The sequence below is a fragment of the Colletotrichum godetiae genome, assembly GCF_030913485.1.
Source record: "Colletotrichum godetiae strain CBS 193.32 chromosome Unknown BDP55scaffold_43, whole genome shotgun sequence".
In the NCBI taxonomy this organism is placed as follows: domain Eukaryota; kingdom Fungi; phylum Ascomycota; class Sordariomycetes; order Glomerellales; family Glomerellaceae; genus Colletotrichum; species Colletotrichum godetiae.
Genome location: NW_026851291.1, coordinates 80124 through 98749, shown reverse-complemented (window position 1 = coordinate 98749; position 18626 = coordinate 80124). Strand labels below are relative to the sequence as shown.

Below are 18626 nucleotides of genomic sequence, written 5' to 3'. Positions count from 1 at the left end.
ACGCTGTCCGTCTTTTGCGGATCCAGCGTCGGGTCGTCCCCGACAAAGGGTGGAAGCTTATCGCCCTTCGAGTATAACCGGCTGTATGGGTTCGGTGTCTTTTCCACATGTTTTGAGGCTCAATCGGAGGTAACGGTGGATGATGGCGCAATCGATCCTACAGAAGATGCGCCCCGAGTCGTCCCCGGATGTTTCTCCCGGGATGACGGGTAGATCACCAACCCCTCCCACATGAATACCACGATATCCGGTCTCCGGGGCCGGTGCGTAAAGCCTGTTATCCGGATCTTGGCGGTTGTGTTTGCAACGAGCAGAATGCTTGAGCAGAGTTCTTGAGGCCGCGTGGCGAGTCTCCCGCAGTTCGGACGGAAGAACGTGGGAGACTGAGTCCAAGGCCAAAAGACACGCCGATCACTCGAGGGACTTGGCACTCTTGGGCAGACAACCCTGTCAGGCACTCAATCCTGTACCAACTTTCATCATTTTTTGGTTCTCCCTTTGAGGAGTCTTCTGGAGATCGTACTTTTGGACGTCACCTTGTCCGTACAATCAATTCATATGGCTGCATTATAGTGCAGTGAAATGGCAGTCAACAACTTCGACACCGAACTCAGCAATGCGCGCTTGCAACGTCGCTAGGGTCAACAGAATCACTAGCCATGATGGAACCTTCCACCAACTGCATCATCACAGCAATCGCTTCCCACTTCGAGCGAGCTCATCGGCAACACAGCCTTGCTGGCAGTTGACTCAACAATACGACCCTTGAATCTCCCGAGCCTTCACGACTTACTCGGTAGCCGGCTTGTTCAGGGCCACCGCGAAGAGGGCCTGAAGACTAGCCTCTGAGCTCGCTTGCTCAGGATTGCTAGACATCACCTAGGTCATGCACAAACCTTGAGACTTACCAAAGTCTTATCAAGACTTGCTAATCTTGCTCAACGCGCGCGCCTCGTGGTAAATAGACCCAAACATCTGGAAGCGGCATATGATTCCCAGAGCTCGGTATCCGCAATTGAATCTGGGGAAAGGCGATGGTCACTTTCGCTCTCCACCCACGAGCCCCAGGCTCTCTAAGACAATGCACGCAAACTTCCAACAACACTCCACTTTGCAATATAATAAAGTTGCCATTGTCCGTCCGATTGCTTAGTCCGGCAACTGTTTTCTAGGAGGTGCTATACAGACCTGGTTACTGACCAGGGCTGCGAGACACCACGCGTTCAAGTTGAAACGTCATTGTTAATATAATTGGAACGCATGAGGGCAAAGCCACGCCAGAGTTGGCCTAAAGTGTTCGTCTCAGCACACGGGTCTTTTTTAAGGTTCTCGGTTGGGCGGCACTACGCACCACGCACCGCGCTCACGGTTCCACGGCGACCCCGACGTTCCATCCCACTCGGGGCTCTCGAAGTGCGTCGCTTCGCTTAGGACGGCCTCGAGACATCGGCTCGAGTCAGCGAGATTGTGATGATCTATCAAAGGCTTGGACGGCAAGAGCTCTCCGTGGATTGACGAGCAGAACTTCTATATAATTAATCAAGTAAACCCTCAATGGCATAATATTTGTTCTCTACGTATCTCAACATCACTCACATCAACAACTGTCTCTTTCGCTACAACTTCACTCCCAAGAAACAACTTGCCTCTTTTTCAATCTCAACCACAACCACCATAACAACAGCCAAAATGCAGTTCCCTACCTTCGCCGTCCTCGCCAGCATCATGGTCGCTGGCGCCTCCGCCCAGGCCACCTACGAGACCGCAAACTACCTGTCCGTCTGCCAGCAGGGCACCAACCTCTTCTGCTCCGGCAATCCGAACGTCTGCCAGAAGGGCAAGACGGATACCTTTGACGCCACGGCTACCAAGGCCAACGAGGACTCCTGCAAGGACCTCAAGCGTGGAGACAGCTGCACGCAGACTGTTGCTTGCGTCTAGACTACCTGGGCTGAATTCAATGTTTGGTCATTTCGGAGTGTGAGGGAGGGAAGGATGACTTTTTTTTAGCATTGTTGATGGCGTTGTTATTTTGTCGCAGCATGTATGCAGGGAGGCTGCAAATCGGGGCAACCACTGCACCAAAACCGCAGTCAAGATAGGCCAATCTGAATTGGACTTGGCATTTTATCGCAAAGATAAACAAAGATGACATTGTCAATACGAAGATTTCCTTCTCGAAAGTATGACTGCTATCGCAACTCTCTGAGGGACAACGCCTCGTGTTATCGCTCGCCTTACCTCCGACTGATGGCGCATTCCGCCCTTCATGGTGACTCGGGGGCCTGGAACGGAGAGCTAATGTTTGTTGACAAGCAAGCCCAAGTTGTGCTAATTAAGGAGCTTCACTCTCAACGTCTCATCCGAGAGCTGTGTTACAAGACCCGTTGTTTCTCTCCGGATCTCGCTAGATGCCTAACTACTATTGGAAAGAATTCAAAGCTTAAACAAAGTCTTTGATTCGCGGGACCCCGCTTTGTCATTTGACCGTTTACCTCCACGTTGTTGCAGCCCCAGCTTTGTGTTCTGGATACTCTGTCTATTCAGTTAAGATCTGCAATAAATGGCCTCTACGCAAGCTAAGTCTCTGGGCGGTAAAGTCGCTATTGTGACTGGCGGTTCTAGAGGAATCGGTGCTGCTATTGCTCTTGAGCTAGCCAGTAGAGGCGCAAACGTTAGTCCAGAGCCAACTTTCCCCATCAGTGATGAACAAGAATCACTGACAGCAATCCCTAGGTTGTCGTCACCTACGTCTCGGAAAAGAGCGAGAGTATTGCGCAAGATGTAGTGAGCAGTATCAAAGCCTTGGACAACGGAGCGGATGCCATCGCAGTTCAAGCCGACATCTCCTCGCCCGACTCTCCCACGCAGATCGTCGAGGCCGCCGTCAAAGTGTTCGGAGAACACATCGACATCCTCGTAAACAACGCTGGTATAACGTCCAAACTACCAGTCTCAGCCGTCACGCCAGCCGACTTCCAAGAAAGCATCGACGTCAACCTCAAAGGGCCCTTCTTCATGTCCCAAGCCGTCATACCGCGCCTCCGCCGGCCAGGACGCATCATCAACATCACTTCCGTCGCGGCACGTGGCGGCTACGCCTCCGCGAGTCTCTACCTAGCTTCCAAGGCTGGGCTAGAGGGCCTCACGCGTGCCCTGGCCGCGGAGCTGGGCCCGGCGGGACACACTGTCAATGCAGTTGAGCCTGGTGTCACGGAGACGGATATGGCGCGCGAGTCGGGGGCGTCTGAGGCGCACGGGGAGCATGTCAAGATGATTGTGGCCATGACGCCTTTTGAGAATCGGATGGGGAGACCGGAGGATGTGGCGTCTGTTGTTGCAATGCTTGCTGAAGAGCAAGCGAATTGGGTTACTGGGCAAACTATCTCCGCTTCTGGGGGGTTCTCAATGTTGTAGCAAAGCTAGACGTAGACAACTGCTCTTCATAACTTTCTCTGACGTTTTGAGGCATTCTCTGTAGTTTTACTGTGCCGATGACTTTCAAATTCATCGTGATGTATTCATTAAGATTGCGCAGGTTCGACGCCAACCTCTCTCTGCCCAGGCCCTATTCAAGCATGTAATATACTCATCAAGCGGCCATCATGAGCTCCGTTAGGCGACGCAGAACCTCGTCCTCGCCAGGATAATCAGGTCCCTTGATAGACTCAAATGCAGGGAGTAAGATAGCCTCGTCAATCTCCTTGTACTTTCCAAGCTGCACGTGGATCACATTTCCGTTCCGGGAGGCATCAGCCATCAGATACGCTGCGCCACGGGCAACGGCTTCAGCGGTCTGGATCTCAACTCCAATTTTGGCCATAAGACCTTTCAAGTCCGGCAGCACGCTGCTGTCAGCCCACGTCGGTGCCAAGGTGTTGACTCGGATGGGCAGGTTGGCAGATGCGATGAGCGGGATCAGACCACGTCCGAATCCAAGCACCGCATGCTTGGCCGTGGCTAAACTCGTTGTTAGCTGAGAAAACTAGCCTGAAAAAGCTTCCAAACTCACAGTAGTCCACGGCACGAAGCCGTTGAAGACCTGTTGTAGAACCGTTGATGACGATGCTGCCACCCTCGGCTTGTTGCCGCATATAGTAAATCGCAATCGTAGCCGTGTGCATTACACCCGTGAGACTGACATCCAGAAGCTGATGTGTAGGTTCCTTCAGATCGCCGTTCTCATCTACTTCCGTAGATAAGTAGTTGGCGCGAGGGCCGAGACCAGCGTTGGCAAAGACATGGTCGATACGCCCGTAAACCTCTTTTGCCTTCTTGAAGAGTGCGATTTGTTCAGCCCAGACTATGACATCGGTCTTGACAAAGGTGTAAGAGCTTTCGGGTTGCTCAGCTGGCGGTTGAATATCTGCATTGACGACGGAGGCACCCTGGGCGAGCAATGTGTTGACTGCAGCGAGGCCAATGCCTGATGATCCGCCTGTCACGATGGCCACCTTGCCTTTGAGGCCGGCCAAGTCCTTGTCTTCGATGAGAAATTCAGCCATGTTGTTGGTGCACACGAATGCGATGTCGTTGAGACTGGAAGGAGTTGCAACACACGTGGCTTGGCGAGGCTTGCGGAGTCGATATTAATAGCGAACTCACCCCAGACCCAGTCACTTGCAGACGTTCTTCAACCCCTCCCAGATACCAGGCAACTGTGATGTCGTGCGACGTGTCGCTCTTCGAATGGAACTCAGACCGGGATTCGGACTGTATGCGGTGTAGCCAAGTCCATTTTCAAGCTAGGGACGCGGAAAAGCGGCCACTTCGGACTCTCTGCTCACCTGCTTTAGCACCAGAAAGCGTCGCGACAAGTGAAAAGCCTACGCTTGGTGAGGGCCCTAGCTGGGGTGCGCTATTTCTCAATGATCAGTGGCAGGGGGTTTTTGTGGGATATGCATTGGGGGCGGCCGCCGTAGTCACGCAGCAAGCGAGGAAATTATATCTTGAACGGTCTCGTGGCGCTGATTGGACCAGACCGTTGGATCAAACGGGTTTATCATGAGTAGCTAGGAGAAAATCTTACAATATCCGAATATCGTAAGAGTCCGTTGCAATCCCCAACGCCTACATGGCCCGCGCGTGTGAAAAGAGAAAGGCTTGACCCAAAGAAACGGGGCTATTGCATCGTGACATCGCAACGATGCCCAATAGGCGCAACAACAAAGAAGTTTTCCATCTCCATCATCGCGTCCGTCGTACTGCTGGACAACTTCAGGCCAGGGCACTTGTTGAACAAGACAGCAGCACCCATCCGAAGCTCCATGCGGGCAAGGTGCTGACCGATGCAAATTCGCGCACCGGCACCAAAAGGGCAGAAGCTGCTTTTCTGATAAGGTGTGAGCACAGTCGGGTCAATCCAGCGCGACTCGTCAAACCTGTTTCATATTAGTTGGCAGACTGGCGCAGCTCACGTGAACCGACGACTTACTCGAGTGGGTTCGGAAACACATTGCCATCCCGATGTAGAGTGTAAGCTTGAGTCTCGACCTCTAGCCCTCCAGGAATATCATAGCCTCCAAGCTTGGCACCCTTTGGTGGAACAACTCGTGGCAAATTACTTGGAATACTGCCGTAAAGGCGGAGAGTCTCGTCGATGACGGCATTGAGAAGAGGAAGCTTCTCGAGAAACGCATCATTGAAAAGATTGATCTCATCAACTGCAGCAACCTCTGCTTCCAAGCGGGCTTGGAGATCCGGCTTCTTAAGGACAGCCCAGACAAGATAGGTAAGAGTAGACGCCGTTGTATCTGCTCCAGCAAAGATCAAATTAGACGCCTCGATCTGGATGTATTTCTCCGAGAGCTGGAATTTCTCCCCGGCATCGGACTCTGCTAACGCAGTGGCAAAGAGATTCGACTTGTTATCGCGATGTCTCTTCAAGTTTTCGACAGCTCGGCCACCGTATTGATGGATAGAGTTTCCAGCATTGAGCATTCGTTGAAATGACTTGACCGGGATGTATTGAGAGATCGAGTAAAGCCACGGAAGCTCGTGCTTTAGGAAACTTCCTACCCCGACCATTTGGAACGTCTCGATGTATTCATTTTTCTGTTGATATCTGTTATTAGCAGGAGATGCATGATCAACGCATGATAGAGCAGAATCATGGCTGCGTCAATAGTATCGAGACTCACCTTGCCGGATTCCAATAATTCGAAGGATTCACCAAAACACAGCTGACCAACCACATCCGAAGTCATGAGAATTAACCAATGAAGAACATCAACCGATCCATGGAGGGCCTCGCCCTTGATCCGCTGAACGGCTTTTGCCACCTTCTCCCTCACCACAACCTCACAGTTCTGACGGAGGCTGGTAGCAGAGAAGGCTCGAGAGAACAGTTTCCGCATGGCTGCGTGTTTTACCGGGTCCACCGTGGCAAAAACACCAACCCCGATGCCTGAATCTCCAACGAACTCTTCGTACCATGGTGACTTAAGGAAGCCGGATCCGATGCGGTGGATCGCGACGAAGCCGTCGGGATCGGAGATTGCGACCTGATAAGGCGAGATTCGTACGACGGTGCCGTACTTTTCGTGAAGAGAGTGAACGTAGTACATTCGCCGACCGATCATGGTTTGCCATTTAAGCGCGTAGTGCGTGATGCGGGTGTGCCATGGCCCTGGGATATTTTTGAGAGGGTTTCCCAGCCATAGAGAATAGAGCTAAGTGTTCATCAGAAGTCATATCTGATTTGAGGCTGAGGATCTGACTTACCCGCAAGAGACCAAGCACGCAGATGGTCAGGAATGCCCCGAACACCACGACTGGATCGGTGAAGAGCATGGTTCCGGAGCTGCTTAGTCGATGCAATCGTCAATATGTGCCCCGATCTGTAGTGGTGAAGAATCTGAGAATTTCCTCTCATAGCCACCCAGAAGTAATTCTGTAAATAAAGTGTTCTGGCGGTTAACGGTGAGGGGGCATATTTATGGTTGTTAGCCGAAGGGGATGTAGGGATAATATGTCACATTCAATGGATGGTACATGTAGAACCAACAACCAACGAATTTCAAGCTCGCATGACTTTCCCAACCGGGAAGGTCAAATTCTTTCGTACCCATTTTACTGATTAATAGGGTAAAGATGAATGGTTGATGTATTGTTCCTGCAGCTGCACATGGTTGGTACCGTATAATACCTGTTGGTATGATTTCAGACTAGGGTAAGTATGCAATAGCTCCGCCCAGCAATGATCGTGATCGGCATCGTCGAAGGAGAACTGGCTTTCTAAGGACAAAAAGGACACTCTGAAAGCCCGAAGACAGGAGAAATATCATGATATTGTAATACATCGGCGTTGGTGGAATTGAGGACTGCTAAGATGCCACTCTCTATCCGTCTGTATCAATGAGGTCTTTACCGCACCATCTAGGCCTGCCTACTTGAATATCCCACACGGGCCGATACACTTACGATCGGTATTTGCTTGTCGCTACATCCTAAATCAAAACTTCGCAAGCGCACGGAGACTTAGCACCGAACCCGAGAAGACTCAGGTGCACATAGTCGCCTTTCGTCTCAGCAACTATATCATGGTATAAGTTGCGGATAGCCCGTTTTCCGGTTCCAAACAAGACATAGACTCTTTCTTGTCACGGAACTCACGGTCAGTCTTCCGCATATTTCAAGCTCGGCTGTAATTTTGATTTGATTCCAGCAACCAACTCCGTACCACCTCTGTACCACCCCCGTTACCCTCACTTAATCCCAGATGGAGAAGCGCAAGTACATTCAATGAAGTTCAGCTTGGACGCTCTGACCGTTACACTTATAACTAACGACTATAATTATGTGCCTTTTTGATATTGCTTGTTCGCATGCTGTCATACTCTAGCCGTGAAGCCTTGACTACCTTGAGTACCTCACAAAGGTCCATCTTTTTTAACCATATACTATCGAGGATCTTTACCCAACGCTTCATTGAGATTTTGTAACAACATTCTCGTACCTTATTTTGCTGGGCCTCGGAAATGCTACTCACTATGTCCTAGCAGGATGTGAGCATATTAGAAGAAACTGATCGACTGGGACAATCCGGTTACTGCCTGGAAGAACGATTTGGATACGTGGAATACAGTATACAGTATAATATCGAGCACAATGGCGGTGGACCCGGGAGATATGTCTTTCGTCCTGGAAACTGATGTTTTAAGCTTGGCAACTAAATGCTGCTATGGAAAAAGCCTAGCATTTGGCACTAGAGTATAAACTAAGTCCTATCAGCTAGAAGAGTTCTAGCACCTGCTCTCTTGGAGGACTGTCCTTACTTGATACTATACACTGCTTCTTGGTGGACTTGGCTGCTGGATGCAGTATGCAATTCCACCAAATAAATTGAAAGCTCGGACCGTACCGCCTCAAGCGGGAATGCGGTAACATCACGATGCCGAGCTTTCTGCCCGTTCTGCCCATGATCCCTGAAGCCATGACTCAAGACGTTCTGCCAAGAGGAAAAAACAGCTTTCCTTCTGTGTTTTAATCTGGAGTAGTCCGCCGGAGTCATTGGGAATAGCCTAAAGCCCCGCTATCAACTTTTCCCAAAGACACTGAAACAAGCAAAGTTCAACGGTTGCGGCTCCAGTCCATGTGCGGCATCCTGGGAATGATCTTCAGACGATGTCAAATAAGCTTTCTCCCCTTTATTTACCACAATAAAGTTGAGTATCAGATGAGTGGGGCGAAGCCGACTACCAAGATGTTCCGTATAACTTCTCATCAACATCACCAAAGATGACCAAAGTCTAGGATAGGTTCTCGCAGGTTCAGTCGTCATTCGCTTCTTTACAATACAAACTTCAGTCATTCTTTTCTATTCAAACTCTTACCAATATGATTCTGCCACATGCAGCTGTCCGTTCCTTGCAGGCGCTTGCGCTGAACGCGCCCCGCGCATCTCTCGATTCCCCCGTCAAGTGCCCAGTGGTCCTAGACGGGCGAATCCCGCAGAACTTCACCTTGGAGGTTTTTGACACCAGTGCCAGCCCATTCAACCCGGGATTCACCAAGGGCCCCGCGCCGTGGTCTGAGATCCTCTTGTTCCCGACAGTGCCGACGCCCTCGCGATTCGACGCCTCCAATGCGACTGGCAACTTTAAGCCCCTCGAAGTCACCATCAATGATCAGTCCCTCTTCAATCCAAGCGGCAACAGCCCGCAGCTGGGCTGCCGCCGCGCCGGACTGCTGCTTGGAAACGGCTCCGATGCTTCGAATCAGGGTGTCATGACGACGCACTGGAGCTCCATGCAAGACTCGACCCGAAAGCTGAACCTGACGCACGAGTACCTAACGTCCTTCCACGAGACGAACGACTCGGGTGGTGCGCAATTTGCTCTGCAGATTGGCACACCCCTCGGCCAGAATAGCACAGCAGGCGGGCCGTCTTCAACCGACTGGAAGATGCTGGACAGGAATAACAGCGTTATCTTTTCGACTGCCCTCAAGTTTGATGTCTGGCAAAACTGGGCGGTCACCCTCGATGTCCCCAAAAAGTAAGTTTAATCGTCCCATCCTCGTTGCTTCGGAAGGATGTAGGTCTTGTTCGGTGTCTAATGATTCGTTAGCACAATCCAAGTCTTCTTCTCGGAAGGAAACGATCCGCTTAAGTCCGTCACCGAGGTCCTCCCGAACAACAACGCAGGCGGCGGCGCGTTGCAGATCGGTTTGCTCAAAAAGCCCACCGAGACCAAGACAGTTGTAAACGATGGATTCCAGGAGAGCAATCTCAACGAGGGACAAATACTGGGTGGCATCTTTGTCGAAAACAGCGCGGATGGGTGCGTGTCTCTCTGAGCCTTTACAAGGGGACAATTTCGGGCGCCAAGTCTGTGAGAAGATGGTGGGAGAGCGTTGGGGTGGAACGCTCTGGGAATGGGCTCGGACTGTGGGCATCCAGAACCTAGCCTCGTCCCACAAGGTGTCTTATTGTTGCTTTTTCCAGGTGGTCCAAACGGCTCTGCAGACCAGGAACGAACCCCCTTTCATTCTCTTCGGCTCTCGGCATATGGCAATAACGCTGTGGGGCGTAAATAAAAGCAAAATACTCGTTAAAATGCTGCCCACGCCACGCTTCATGTAGGGCTTGGCGGTGCTTAGATGAAGAACGAAGGCCGATTTATTTGATTTCATGGGAGCATGTTACCAAGACATTCTGCTGCAGTTTGATCCTTTAAGGACTGTAATAGCGTTGGGCAGATTCCTACCCTCCAATCTGAGCGACCTTTGAATTTGGGCATACGTTGCCTTGGTGCAGGTGACTAACAGGCTCCTTCCCGTCATGAAGAACGTCTGGATCGACCTCTGTGACAGTTGGGACTGTGATGATCCACTGGTACGTGTCTTTCAACTGCAACGAACCGAGGTTGATCGCGGAATGGACGGCATTCGTCACCTTGATGGACACAAGGGCTACTCTGCGATGAAGAGGAAGGTCGTATCGATGTTTGACACACTCGTAAGCCTTGCTTTGTCTAGACTAGGCACCTTCAGAGTGAGGCAGGACGATATTATTCTGAGTCAGACAGGGCGAGAAGCACTCATTGCGTCGGTGATGCCTTTCCGCTGGCGATTTCCGAGTCTGCTTTGGGTATCATGAGTATGCCTGTGACGTGAGGCTTTTGCCATACAGGCCAGGGTCTGTAGAGGCTGAGTTGTTCTCTCAAACCTGCCGAACCTTTGCAAGGAAGGCTTACTTTGACGTGAGGCGGTGCGGGCAAATACTGGGTGAGGGGTTGCAGGGACAGTGGCGAAGAAGATCAAGCCACTTCTGATTGATTAATTCATGATCGGCTCTAATAATCCTTCCAGAGCTCATGATCATAGAGCCAAGTACGAAGATGGCTTAGAATAGTTCCAGGCCACCAGCGTGTTTCTTCTAGTGTCCATCGACGGAGATGAACCTGAATAGCTTGACTTACCCCTGCAATTAAGAGGATCGATAAGTCACGGTGGGTTGTATGCTTATCTGCCGGGCCTTGGATCAACATCCTTTTCATGCCGACCGGTGCCAATATGAACGTTCTAGTCCTTCCACATATAATAGGACAACCATTATGATTCATATTGTTTTCCCACTTCAATTTATTGCAATGACGCCCGCCACATCATCAAACTTGCTTGTGTCTATACACGAGCCCTCCACATCAAATGCACATGATTGAGATATGTGATATGTAAATCAAGTTGAGAACGACTCATTGAGTACAACAAAGATGGATATCCTTGTTTCGGAACTTTTCGAGCCTGATATCGAGGAGGATGAGATGCGATTGGCGCCCACTTGATCCGTGATCTTCCTTCAGGGAGGATCTTTCCCGGCATCCTCCTTACCGACCGAGCGGCGCACTAAGGCTTCAGAGCCTCGGTCCAGAACAATCCAATGAATGGTTCCCTTTCGAGAATCTCCAGTATTTTTTTTACCAATAGTCGGTTAGTTCGGAGCAACCAACTTGACTGTGGGGTATGAAAAAGGGAAACCTCCCTGTTTTGTCTTCATGGCCAAGACAACGGTGTGGTAGCTGTGCCCACATCGCCCGTTTGTGAGCCCATGGGTGTTGGAGAAGAAACGATTTGCATATTGAGAAATGGGAAATATCTCCTGAACCCCGTGAATGGTGCGACCAGACAGACCAACTAAGAACCAATCAACTGGGTCTGACAGGTGTGATGGCTGAGTCCAAGCGCTCTAAGGCAGTTCTGGCTTGTCAGGATGCCTGCATTCCAACAGGAACAGAACATTATGCACGGTCTTCCGTCCGGTGGTATTGCCGCAGAGAGACCAGTGTCAAGCCGCATTGATCCTCGACGGGAGTGCCGTGTCAATCCGCACAGATGCTTCCCGATATTTTTTGATTGCGAACGACAGGTTGAGACATTGGTGTCTCCGGACGAAGCCACCAATCAGTATGAAACGGGGGAATCGCAAGAAACATCGTTTTTGGACGAACTAGGCTCCATCGCCTCAAACTTGGGATGACATCGTGATTCCTATGAGGCTATCCCTGATCCTCCTATCGATATGTGAAGACTTTGAGCTTCGGGAGTTGGACTGACAGGCCTTGAGGTATAAGAGCATGAGATATCACTGAGCATAAGACAAGATGTTGAAGGATCATCAGGAACATCAAGAACCATCCAGTCCCTTCACGACTTCTTACCTTCGCTTTTTTTAGTCACACATCTGCCAACCAAGTGCAGCACACACTCTTTCGACTATCGCCATAATAAACATCGCTCTTTTGACAAGACATTCACTTCTAAAACCACGACAAACAACCAAACAACCTCACCAAATATGAAGACCGCCGCCATCACCACCGTCATCTTCGCCGCCCTTGCGGCTGCCAGCCCCGTTGAGATCCGCCAGACCTCAGGCTGCAAAGCTTTCACCGTCCTCTTCGCTCGCGGCACCACCGAGATGGGCACCCTCGGCAGCGTCGTCGGCCCCGGTCTTCAAAAGGCCGTTGCCTCCAATGTCCCGGACTCCGTCTTTGAGGGCACCACCTACCCGGCTGACATGGGCGGCATCATGTCTGAGAGCACTGGCTCCGGCCCTGGCAGCGTCGCCATGGCTAACCAGGCCAACTCGTGGCTGAGCAAGTGCCCCCAGACCAAGATCGTCCTCACCGGCTACAGCCAGGGCGGCATGGTCGTCCACAACGCCGCTAAGAAGCTCTCGGGCAAGGCCGTCGCCGCGGCCGTCACCTTTGGTGACCCGTTCAAGGGCCAAGCCGTCACTGGTGTCGCTACCGCCAAGTTCAGGAGCTTCTGCGCTGCTGGCGACGGCGTATGCTCTGCTGGTGGCTGCGCCAGCTCCGGAAGCTGCTCGAGCGCTAGCGCCTCTGGTCACCTTGGTTATGGCTCTGATGTCAACACCGCAGGCACTTTCCTCAAGACTGCCCTCGCCTAAGTGCAATTTCAGTAGGGCATATGCGTCTTGATCAGAGGAGTATCTACTTGTAGATGCTTGAAGGGAGCCCTGGATTTGTGGCATGGATACACGATGGGATGTCTGGAACTTTCCTTTCTTCACAGTATGGCTTTAACCTTCTTGTATTGAATACACCAACCTAGTCAATGGCACTGATTCTTACTTCAAACTGCAAAACTAATTACTCACATGATGTCTATCATAAAGGTATAAGTGTCTCATCTCGCCCACGTTTGGAAACTCCACTAGTACCCCATTACCCTGAAAACACATTGACATGAGCGCTTTAAGAACCTGTTCTCGATCATACATTCTCCCGTTCTTGATCCTTCACTTTGCAAACCAATTAAGCCTCATCGCTATGACTCTCGTGAGTGCTGAACTTCACCCGAGATTCTCTCCATTTTTGAAGCAACGGCAGACCAACGCCAGTCCAGACAGTCAATGACACCACAAACGCAAGCGCGCTCTCCCACCCATGGGTCTTGGCAAATGCAGGGGCTTGTCCGCTCGGCATCTGCAGCTGTTGGAAGGGAATTACAACAGCCTGGCCGACCGAAACCATGAAGCCAAGCACAAAGGCACGCTTCTGCTGATCGCCACCGCAGGCCTCGTTCGCCCATCCAGCCAGTAAAGGTGTGTAACAACCATAGCATCCTGCGAGGATGAACACGGCCATGCGCAGCATATGCGGCACGCTCCACGCTGCGAGAACGGCATACACGAACGTGAGGAGACACCCGACAGCGAAACAGACGGGCCCGCGCCGACCAATCTTGTCGGAGACGTAGCCTGTGGAAACCATAAAGACGAAGTTGATGGCGCCGACGCAGGTGGGGATGTTGTTGATCTCCGGCACAGTGTACATCTTTGTAGACTTCAGGTATAGAGTGAAGTATTGAATGATGTAGGAGCCGCAGGTCAAAGTCCAGAAAGAGTAGGCTGCGGTGAAGGCGTAAACCTGCCACGAGCCGAAGACGCGGCTAATGACGGACCAGTTCATCTTGCCGACGGGCTTGCGACCCTCTTCTTCAATGCGCTCGCGGGCGCGCTGCTTTTCCCAGTCGTTTAGGTAGAAAGCCTTTGTAGTGTGAGGGGTGTCGGGGAAGCAAATCTGGCAATGGGGTTAGAAAGATACGACGATGCTGAAGAAGGGTACTCACGACACCATAGATCACCACTGGGATGGCAAGAATGAAGTCAAAGACAAAAAGCCATCGCCACGCCGATAAGCCACCCTTTCCGCCCATGCCCGAATACAAGGCAGATTGAAGATAGCCAGAGAACATCTGCCCCAAGACACCGCTCATGACAAAGAGGCCGGAACGGCGAGACAGCTCGCTTTTGCGGTACCACGATCCAAGAACGTACATGACGCCGGGCCAGGCTGCAGACTCGAACAAGCCGATGAAGAAACGCAGGACGTAGAATTGAGTAGCGTTCTGGCACTTGAAGAGGAAGAGTACGAAGAGAGACCAAGTGCAGAGGCATCCGGTCAGCCAGAAGCGCGGCCGGACGACAGTGATGATTAGATTGGCAAAAGAACCGCCAATGATTGTTCCAATGTTGAAGTACGTATTCATCCAGGAGAGTTCGTTGCCAGGACCGAAGCCGAGCTCTTCCGACATGCCGGATACGTAGGCATTAGAAATGTTGTTCTGGTCAAGCTACAGAGGGGTACTGGAGTTAGCAAACCAACAAAATGCGACTCTTGGGGCCGGGAAGTACATGCTCACCTGTTTAATGAAGAACATAAGACAAGAGAATGAGAGTAGAAACCAATCCAGTTTGAAGATCAGCTTCTTCTCTTCCGGCGACGTGCCGGGTTCGTGCCAGTGGAACCATCCGGCAGCTTCAGGTTGCTGTGGGGGCTCCGGCTTGGTATCGGCCTCGGCAACGGCGGAGGTCGCGGAAACGCCGTCCTTGACGTGGCTCCGGTTGGTTGGGTCGACGGTCTTAATGGCATTGGCCGCGTTGGTATCGAGGTGCAGCGCCATCCTGGTTCGATATGCAGCTGTTACTGACTCTGATTTCGTCGCACGATGACAAGACAGCTTCAACACGGCCTACGGTCGGTGAATTGAGCCAAGCTATTGGAGCTTCCCTGGGCAAAGTGAAGATTGAACCTGGGCAGAAGTTTCTTTATCATAGCATATCCCTCCCTAGAGACACTCGAGAATCGGTCGATAGTCCGAAAAAGAGACTTGATAACGATTTTTACTGGGTCGAGCACGACATCAGCAGTCGTTTCTTCAAGTCGAATTGACCAAAATGTGCCGTCACCGACTCACCATTGGCGGCGAACAAAGCGCCATTGAGGACAAAATCTTTTTTCCTTCCGATGTGGTATCGGAATGGGGCCTCGTGTCTTTACCCCTTTTGGCAGTTTTTGTCGGGCTAGTTCCGGTCCTTAGTGACTCCTTACTCGCACGCCAAGCAGATCCCGGGCTAATCCCCTTGCTTCGTCTCGCTGGATCTCTCCCCGCTTCTTCGGCTTTTCATGCGATACGCCTATCGGATAACAGAAAGGCGTCTCGAAAGAAGTCCTCAACACTAGGATGGACTGACGTGATAGAAGCCTCCAAGTCTATAGGCAAAAGATCTACCTTGTACGTGAGCTTGAGGGATTTCTGATGAGTCCTTGGAAACATAGGCGCTACTCTCAAACCACTAACCCGGGGCTCAAGACAAGATGGTAGACTTTGTAAACATCAATGGCGCCCGTCTGGCATACCGCATAACTGGGCCAGAAAATGCACCGCTCATGATCACGCTACATGGCGGTCGTGGAATGGGTACAATTACTGTAATCTCCGCATACCAAGACAGGCTTACTGATTAAGAATTTGTCCTTTCTAGGTGATCACAAGTCCGACTTCAAAATCTACAGCCAACTAAGCGATAGGATTCGAGTTCTTTCCTTCGATTACCGTGGGCATGGTCAAAGTTCTTTGACTAAGCCTTACACCTTTGAGCAAATTGTCGACGATATCGAAGGGGTAAGGCAGCATTTCGTCGCTGATGATCAGGTCATCGTCTGCGGCGGTAGTTTCGGCGGGTTCCTGGCGCAACACTATGCCATCAAATACGCCCCGAAGGTATCACATCTGATTCTCAGAGGAACTGCAGCGTCTCATCACCGTGAGTTCTGAAATCTGCACTAGCTGTACAGGGGCTGAGTATTGACAAAACCACTACCAGATGAGGCCGGCGCCATCAGAACTTTAGAGGCGAGGATACACAAAGTTCCCAGCTTCTCCGTCGACATGTTGAAGAACAAGGTCTTTGGTGCATATGAAAGCGATCGCGAGTTTCAGATGATTTACTTCGCCATGATGCCGCTGTATAGAGAAACGTTCGACCCCGATGCAGCGTTGAAAAGCAACCTTGATGGAGTTTACGTTGCCGAATCTCACAGTAAGTGAACATCCCCGCTCAAGGTGTATCTGTTCAATGTGCAGGCTTTTTAACAATCGACTCAGATGATCTCTATTCTGAGAAAGAGAAGTACTTTGACTATACCGAGCAACTATCCAAGATCACAGCCAAGACATTGGTAGTAGTTGGTGACAAGGATTGGATTTGTCCTCCAGGTAAGAAATTTACCAAAGTTGTCGAGGAGCTTGACCAACGTTAAGCTAATGGCGTTGCAGAAAACTCCAAGTTGATTGCTGAAAGAATTCCCGGCGCCAAACTTCTGTTAGTTGAGGGTGCCAATCATGGTGTTCATGCCGAAAAGCCAGAGGTGGTTTTGGGAGAGATCAGAACACACTTGAATATCTAGTCCCAATGAAGTCACAAGTGGTCGAATTTGGTTTGCGTATAATGGCTGCGGTACACCAATTAGAGTCTCATGCGAATTCCATGCGCAGCGACAGCACGCCTTGACGGATGGCGTCGCATTCCTGTCTGGAACACCCTCCATCTTGTAGACAAGAGGTTCCATGTTACTTGGGTACGAGTACCTATTCATTCACAGACGCTCTTATCAACTCTGAATCATACACGCGTCACCTCTTCACCGGTAAAGTCTCCCTCTCTTCAGTAACACTATGCCGTACTTCTCTCGTGACCTTAATGATTCGCCGCGTGCTCTCCGCGTCATCGTCATGGTTGCTGTTGTTGCTCTCATTATCCCCAGCTCCTCCGATCACCGTCACTCCCAAATCCGTTTCGTATATCGGCCCCTGTCGTCCCTTGCCCTGCCCAAAGGTTACGAGATTGGTATCACCCGAACGATTGTAGGGTTCCTGTGTGCTGGTATCCTTGGCCAGCCGCTTGAAGAAGGCTCGTAGCATCGGTAGCGAGCCAGCAATGATGCCTAGGCCACATTCGACGATAGTCCAGAGGACTATGTTACCTGCGTGGTCTACAGTAGCCGGGCTGTCAGTATACTGCCTCGAACAAGTACTGGGAGACTACTCGGGGTAGCCATGTTTCTTACACAGAATATCACTGGCTTTCATGTAAGCATTCGTAAAAGGGACTCGGATGATGCTCGCGATACCAGCCCTGTCACCAAGGTAATTAGTCAAAAGCCTCTTGTGTGCAAACTCTTTCATATGACAGAGCTCTCGAGGTATCAAGCTTACAAGAGACCCAATCCCAGAATTAGCCGTACGTAGAATTTGAGTCGAGAACGCATCTGTACATGCCGAAGCAGAAAGAACGGAATTGCCGCAACGCTGAAGTCGGTGATGACGTTGGCGACGGAGGCCCCGTAAGAGAGCGCGGTGGCTACGATCGGTGGCCAGCAGGTGCCCGGTATCCTCTTGTCCCAGTACTTATCGAGGGGGTGACACTGATTCAGAATGACGATAAGGCCAGAACCGCTCATCAGAAAGGAGAGACCTATCAATCCTCGCAGGATCCACAGGTAGACTTTTTGGTTCGTGATGCGCATGAGGGTGATGCAGATGCTGGATTTGATGAAGCACAAGCTGCCGGCGTAGAAAGCTTGCCAGATCAATAGTGTCTAGTCGCCGTTGACGAAATAGTGTTAGCAACTCTAGATCAATTAATTTGTATGAGATAGGTCTGCGCCATGCCGTCATGGCGTACCTTGTAGCCCTCAATGCTCGTCGCCTGATTCATTGTCTCATCTCTACTCGCAATACCGGTAAAAGACCCGTAAATCGCAACAGCGGATTGGCCCAAGTTAACAGACTAAACAGACGTTCTCTCAGTTAGCCTCTGTCTACCGACAGGAGTATGGTCTACTTACGAATCCTGTCAACATGGCCCAGTCGTCGGAGCCGATTTTGTTCGTCTTGAATCGAATAAACATGCGCATGGCCATGACGATAGTCGTTAGAATCGCCAACGTGACGGTAGTGACCAAAAGACCCAGCGCGAGCCCCTGAGGCTCGATGGCCTGCCACGTATCGTCTGCGGCCGCACTCGACATAACGCGTCCACTCCGTCGATTCCGTGGTAGTTGAGACGGGATCAAAGGCGGTTTTCCGGGACGAGTCTCAAAGAGGAGTTGAATCAGTTTCTACATTCTGTAAAGACTAGTACGAGTAGCAAAGAGAAATCCGAAAAAAATGTACAGACAGCAAACCTTGCCACTGGAGCGGAGGTCGTGACCGTGGTCACTCATGGCTGGGACCAAAATTCTTCAACGTAACTTGGCCCCTGACATCCCTGGTCTGAACTTGAAGGAGCGTGTTCCCATGTGCGTTTGCCTGAT

The 18626-nt window shown here is 51.0% G+C and overlaps 8 protein-coding genes across 8 annotated transcripts; 4 read left to right on the top strand and 4 right to left on the bottom strand.

Annotated features, from left to right (window-relative positions):
- The first annotated feature begins 2217 nt into the window (after nucleotides 1-2217).
- Nucleotides 2218-3494, top strand: BDP55DRAFT_674886 (short chain dehydrogenase). Its single transcript, XM_060575695.1, has 2 exons — nucleotides 2218-2674; nucleotides 2737-3494. Exons 1-2 carry the CDS (start codon nucleotides 2564-2566, stop codon nucleotides 3415-3417), a joined length of 792 nt encoding a protein of 263 aa, XP_060425814.1. The 5' UTR covers nucleotides 2218-2563; the 3' UTR covers nucleotides 3418-3494.
- Nucleotides 3495-4859, bottom strand: BDP55DRAFT_589246 (short-chain dehydrogenase). The gene is made up of 2 exons (XM_060570907.1): nucleotides 4013-4859; nucleotides 3495-3960 (listed from the first exon to the last, which is right to left on the bottom strand). The coding sequence occupies exons 1-2, from the start codon at nucleotides 4503-4505 to the stop codon at nucleotides 3593-3595; spliced, it is 861 nt and encodes a 286-aa protein (XP_060425813.1). The 5' UTR covers nucleotides 4506-4859; the 3' UTR covers nucleotides 3495-3592.
- A 138-nt stretch (nucleotides 4860-4997) lies between these two features.
- BDP55DRAFT_752127 (cytochrome P450) lies at nucleotides 4998-6882 on the bottom strand. The gene is made up of 4 exons (XM_060580655.1): nucleotides 6724-6882; nucleotides 6141-6671; nucleotides 5435-6054; nucleotides 4998-5381 (listed from the first exon to the last, which is right to left on the bottom strand). Exons 1-4 carry the CDS (start codon nucleotides 6790-6792, stop codon nucleotides 5123-5125), a joined length of 1479 nt encoding a protein of 492 aa, XP_060425812.1. The 5' UTR covers nucleotides 6793-6882; the 3' UTR covers nucleotides 4998-5122.
- A 1892-nt stretch (nucleotides 6883-8774) lies between these two features.
- On the top strand, nucleotides 8775-10216 carry BDP55DRAFT_674880 (uncharacterized protein). Its single transcript, XM_060575694.1, has 2 exons — nucleotides 8775-9497; nucleotides 9570-10216. The coding sequence occupies exons 1-2, from the start codon at nucleotides 8839-8841 to the stop codon at nucleotides 9796-9798; spliced, it is 888 nt and encodes a 295-aa protein (XP_060425811.1). The 5' UTR covers nucleotides 8775-8838; the 3' UTR covers nucleotides 9799-10216.
- Nucleotides 10217-11846: 1630 nt separating this feature from the next.
- On the top strand, nucleotides 11847-13102 carry BDP55DRAFT_674877 (cutinase). Its single transcript, XM_060575693.1, has one exon. The coding sequence runs from the start codon at nucleotides 12299-12301 to the stop codon at nucleotides 12911-12913; it is 615 nt and encodes a 204-aa protein (XP_060425810.1). The 5' UTR covers nucleotides 11847-12298; the 3' UTR covers nucleotides 12914-13102.
- On the bottom strand, nucleotides 13103-15236 carry BDP55DRAFT_674876 (major facilitator superfamily transporter). The gene is made up of 3 exons (XM_060575692.1): nucleotides 14671-15236; nucleotides 14098-14601; nucleotides 13103-14048 (listed from the first exon to the last, which is right to left on the bottom strand). Exons 1-3 carry the CDS (start codon nucleotides 14929-14931, stop codon nucleotides 13281-13283), a joined length of 1533 nt encoding a protein of 510 aa, XP_060425809.1. The 5' UTR covers nucleotides 14932-15236; the 3' UTR covers nucleotides 13103-13280.
- A 207-nt stretch (nucleotides 15237-15443) lies between these two features.
- On the top strand, nucleotides 15444-16959 carry BDP55DRAFT_589233 (Alpha/Beta hydrolase protein). The gene is made up of 5 exons (XM_060570906.1): nucleotides 15444-15729; nucleotides 15794-16075; nucleotides 16136-16351; nucleotides 16417-16527; nucleotides 16588-16959. Exons 1-5 carry the CDS (start codon nucleotides 15627-15629, stop codon nucleotides 16716-16718), a joined length of 843 nt encoding a protein of 280 aa, XP_060425808.1. The 5' UTR covers nucleotides 15444-15626; the 3' UTR covers nucleotides 16719-16959.
- BDP55DRAFT_752105 (uncharacterized protein) lies at nucleotides 16699-18536 on the bottom strand (the record flags this gene model as incomplete). The annotated part of the gene is made up of 6 exons (XM_060580654.1): nucleotides 16699-17294; nucleotides 17379-17446; nucleotides 17527-17909; nucleotides 17996-18100; nucleotides 18159-18431; nucleotides 18498-18536. The coding sequence occupies 6 exons, from the start codon at nucleotides 18534-18536 to the stop codon at nucleotides 16945-16947; spliced, it is 1218 nt and encodes a 405-aa protein (XP_060425807.1). The 3' UTR covers nucleotides 16699-16944.
- Between the last annotated feature and the right edge of the window lie 90 nt (nucleotides 18537-18626).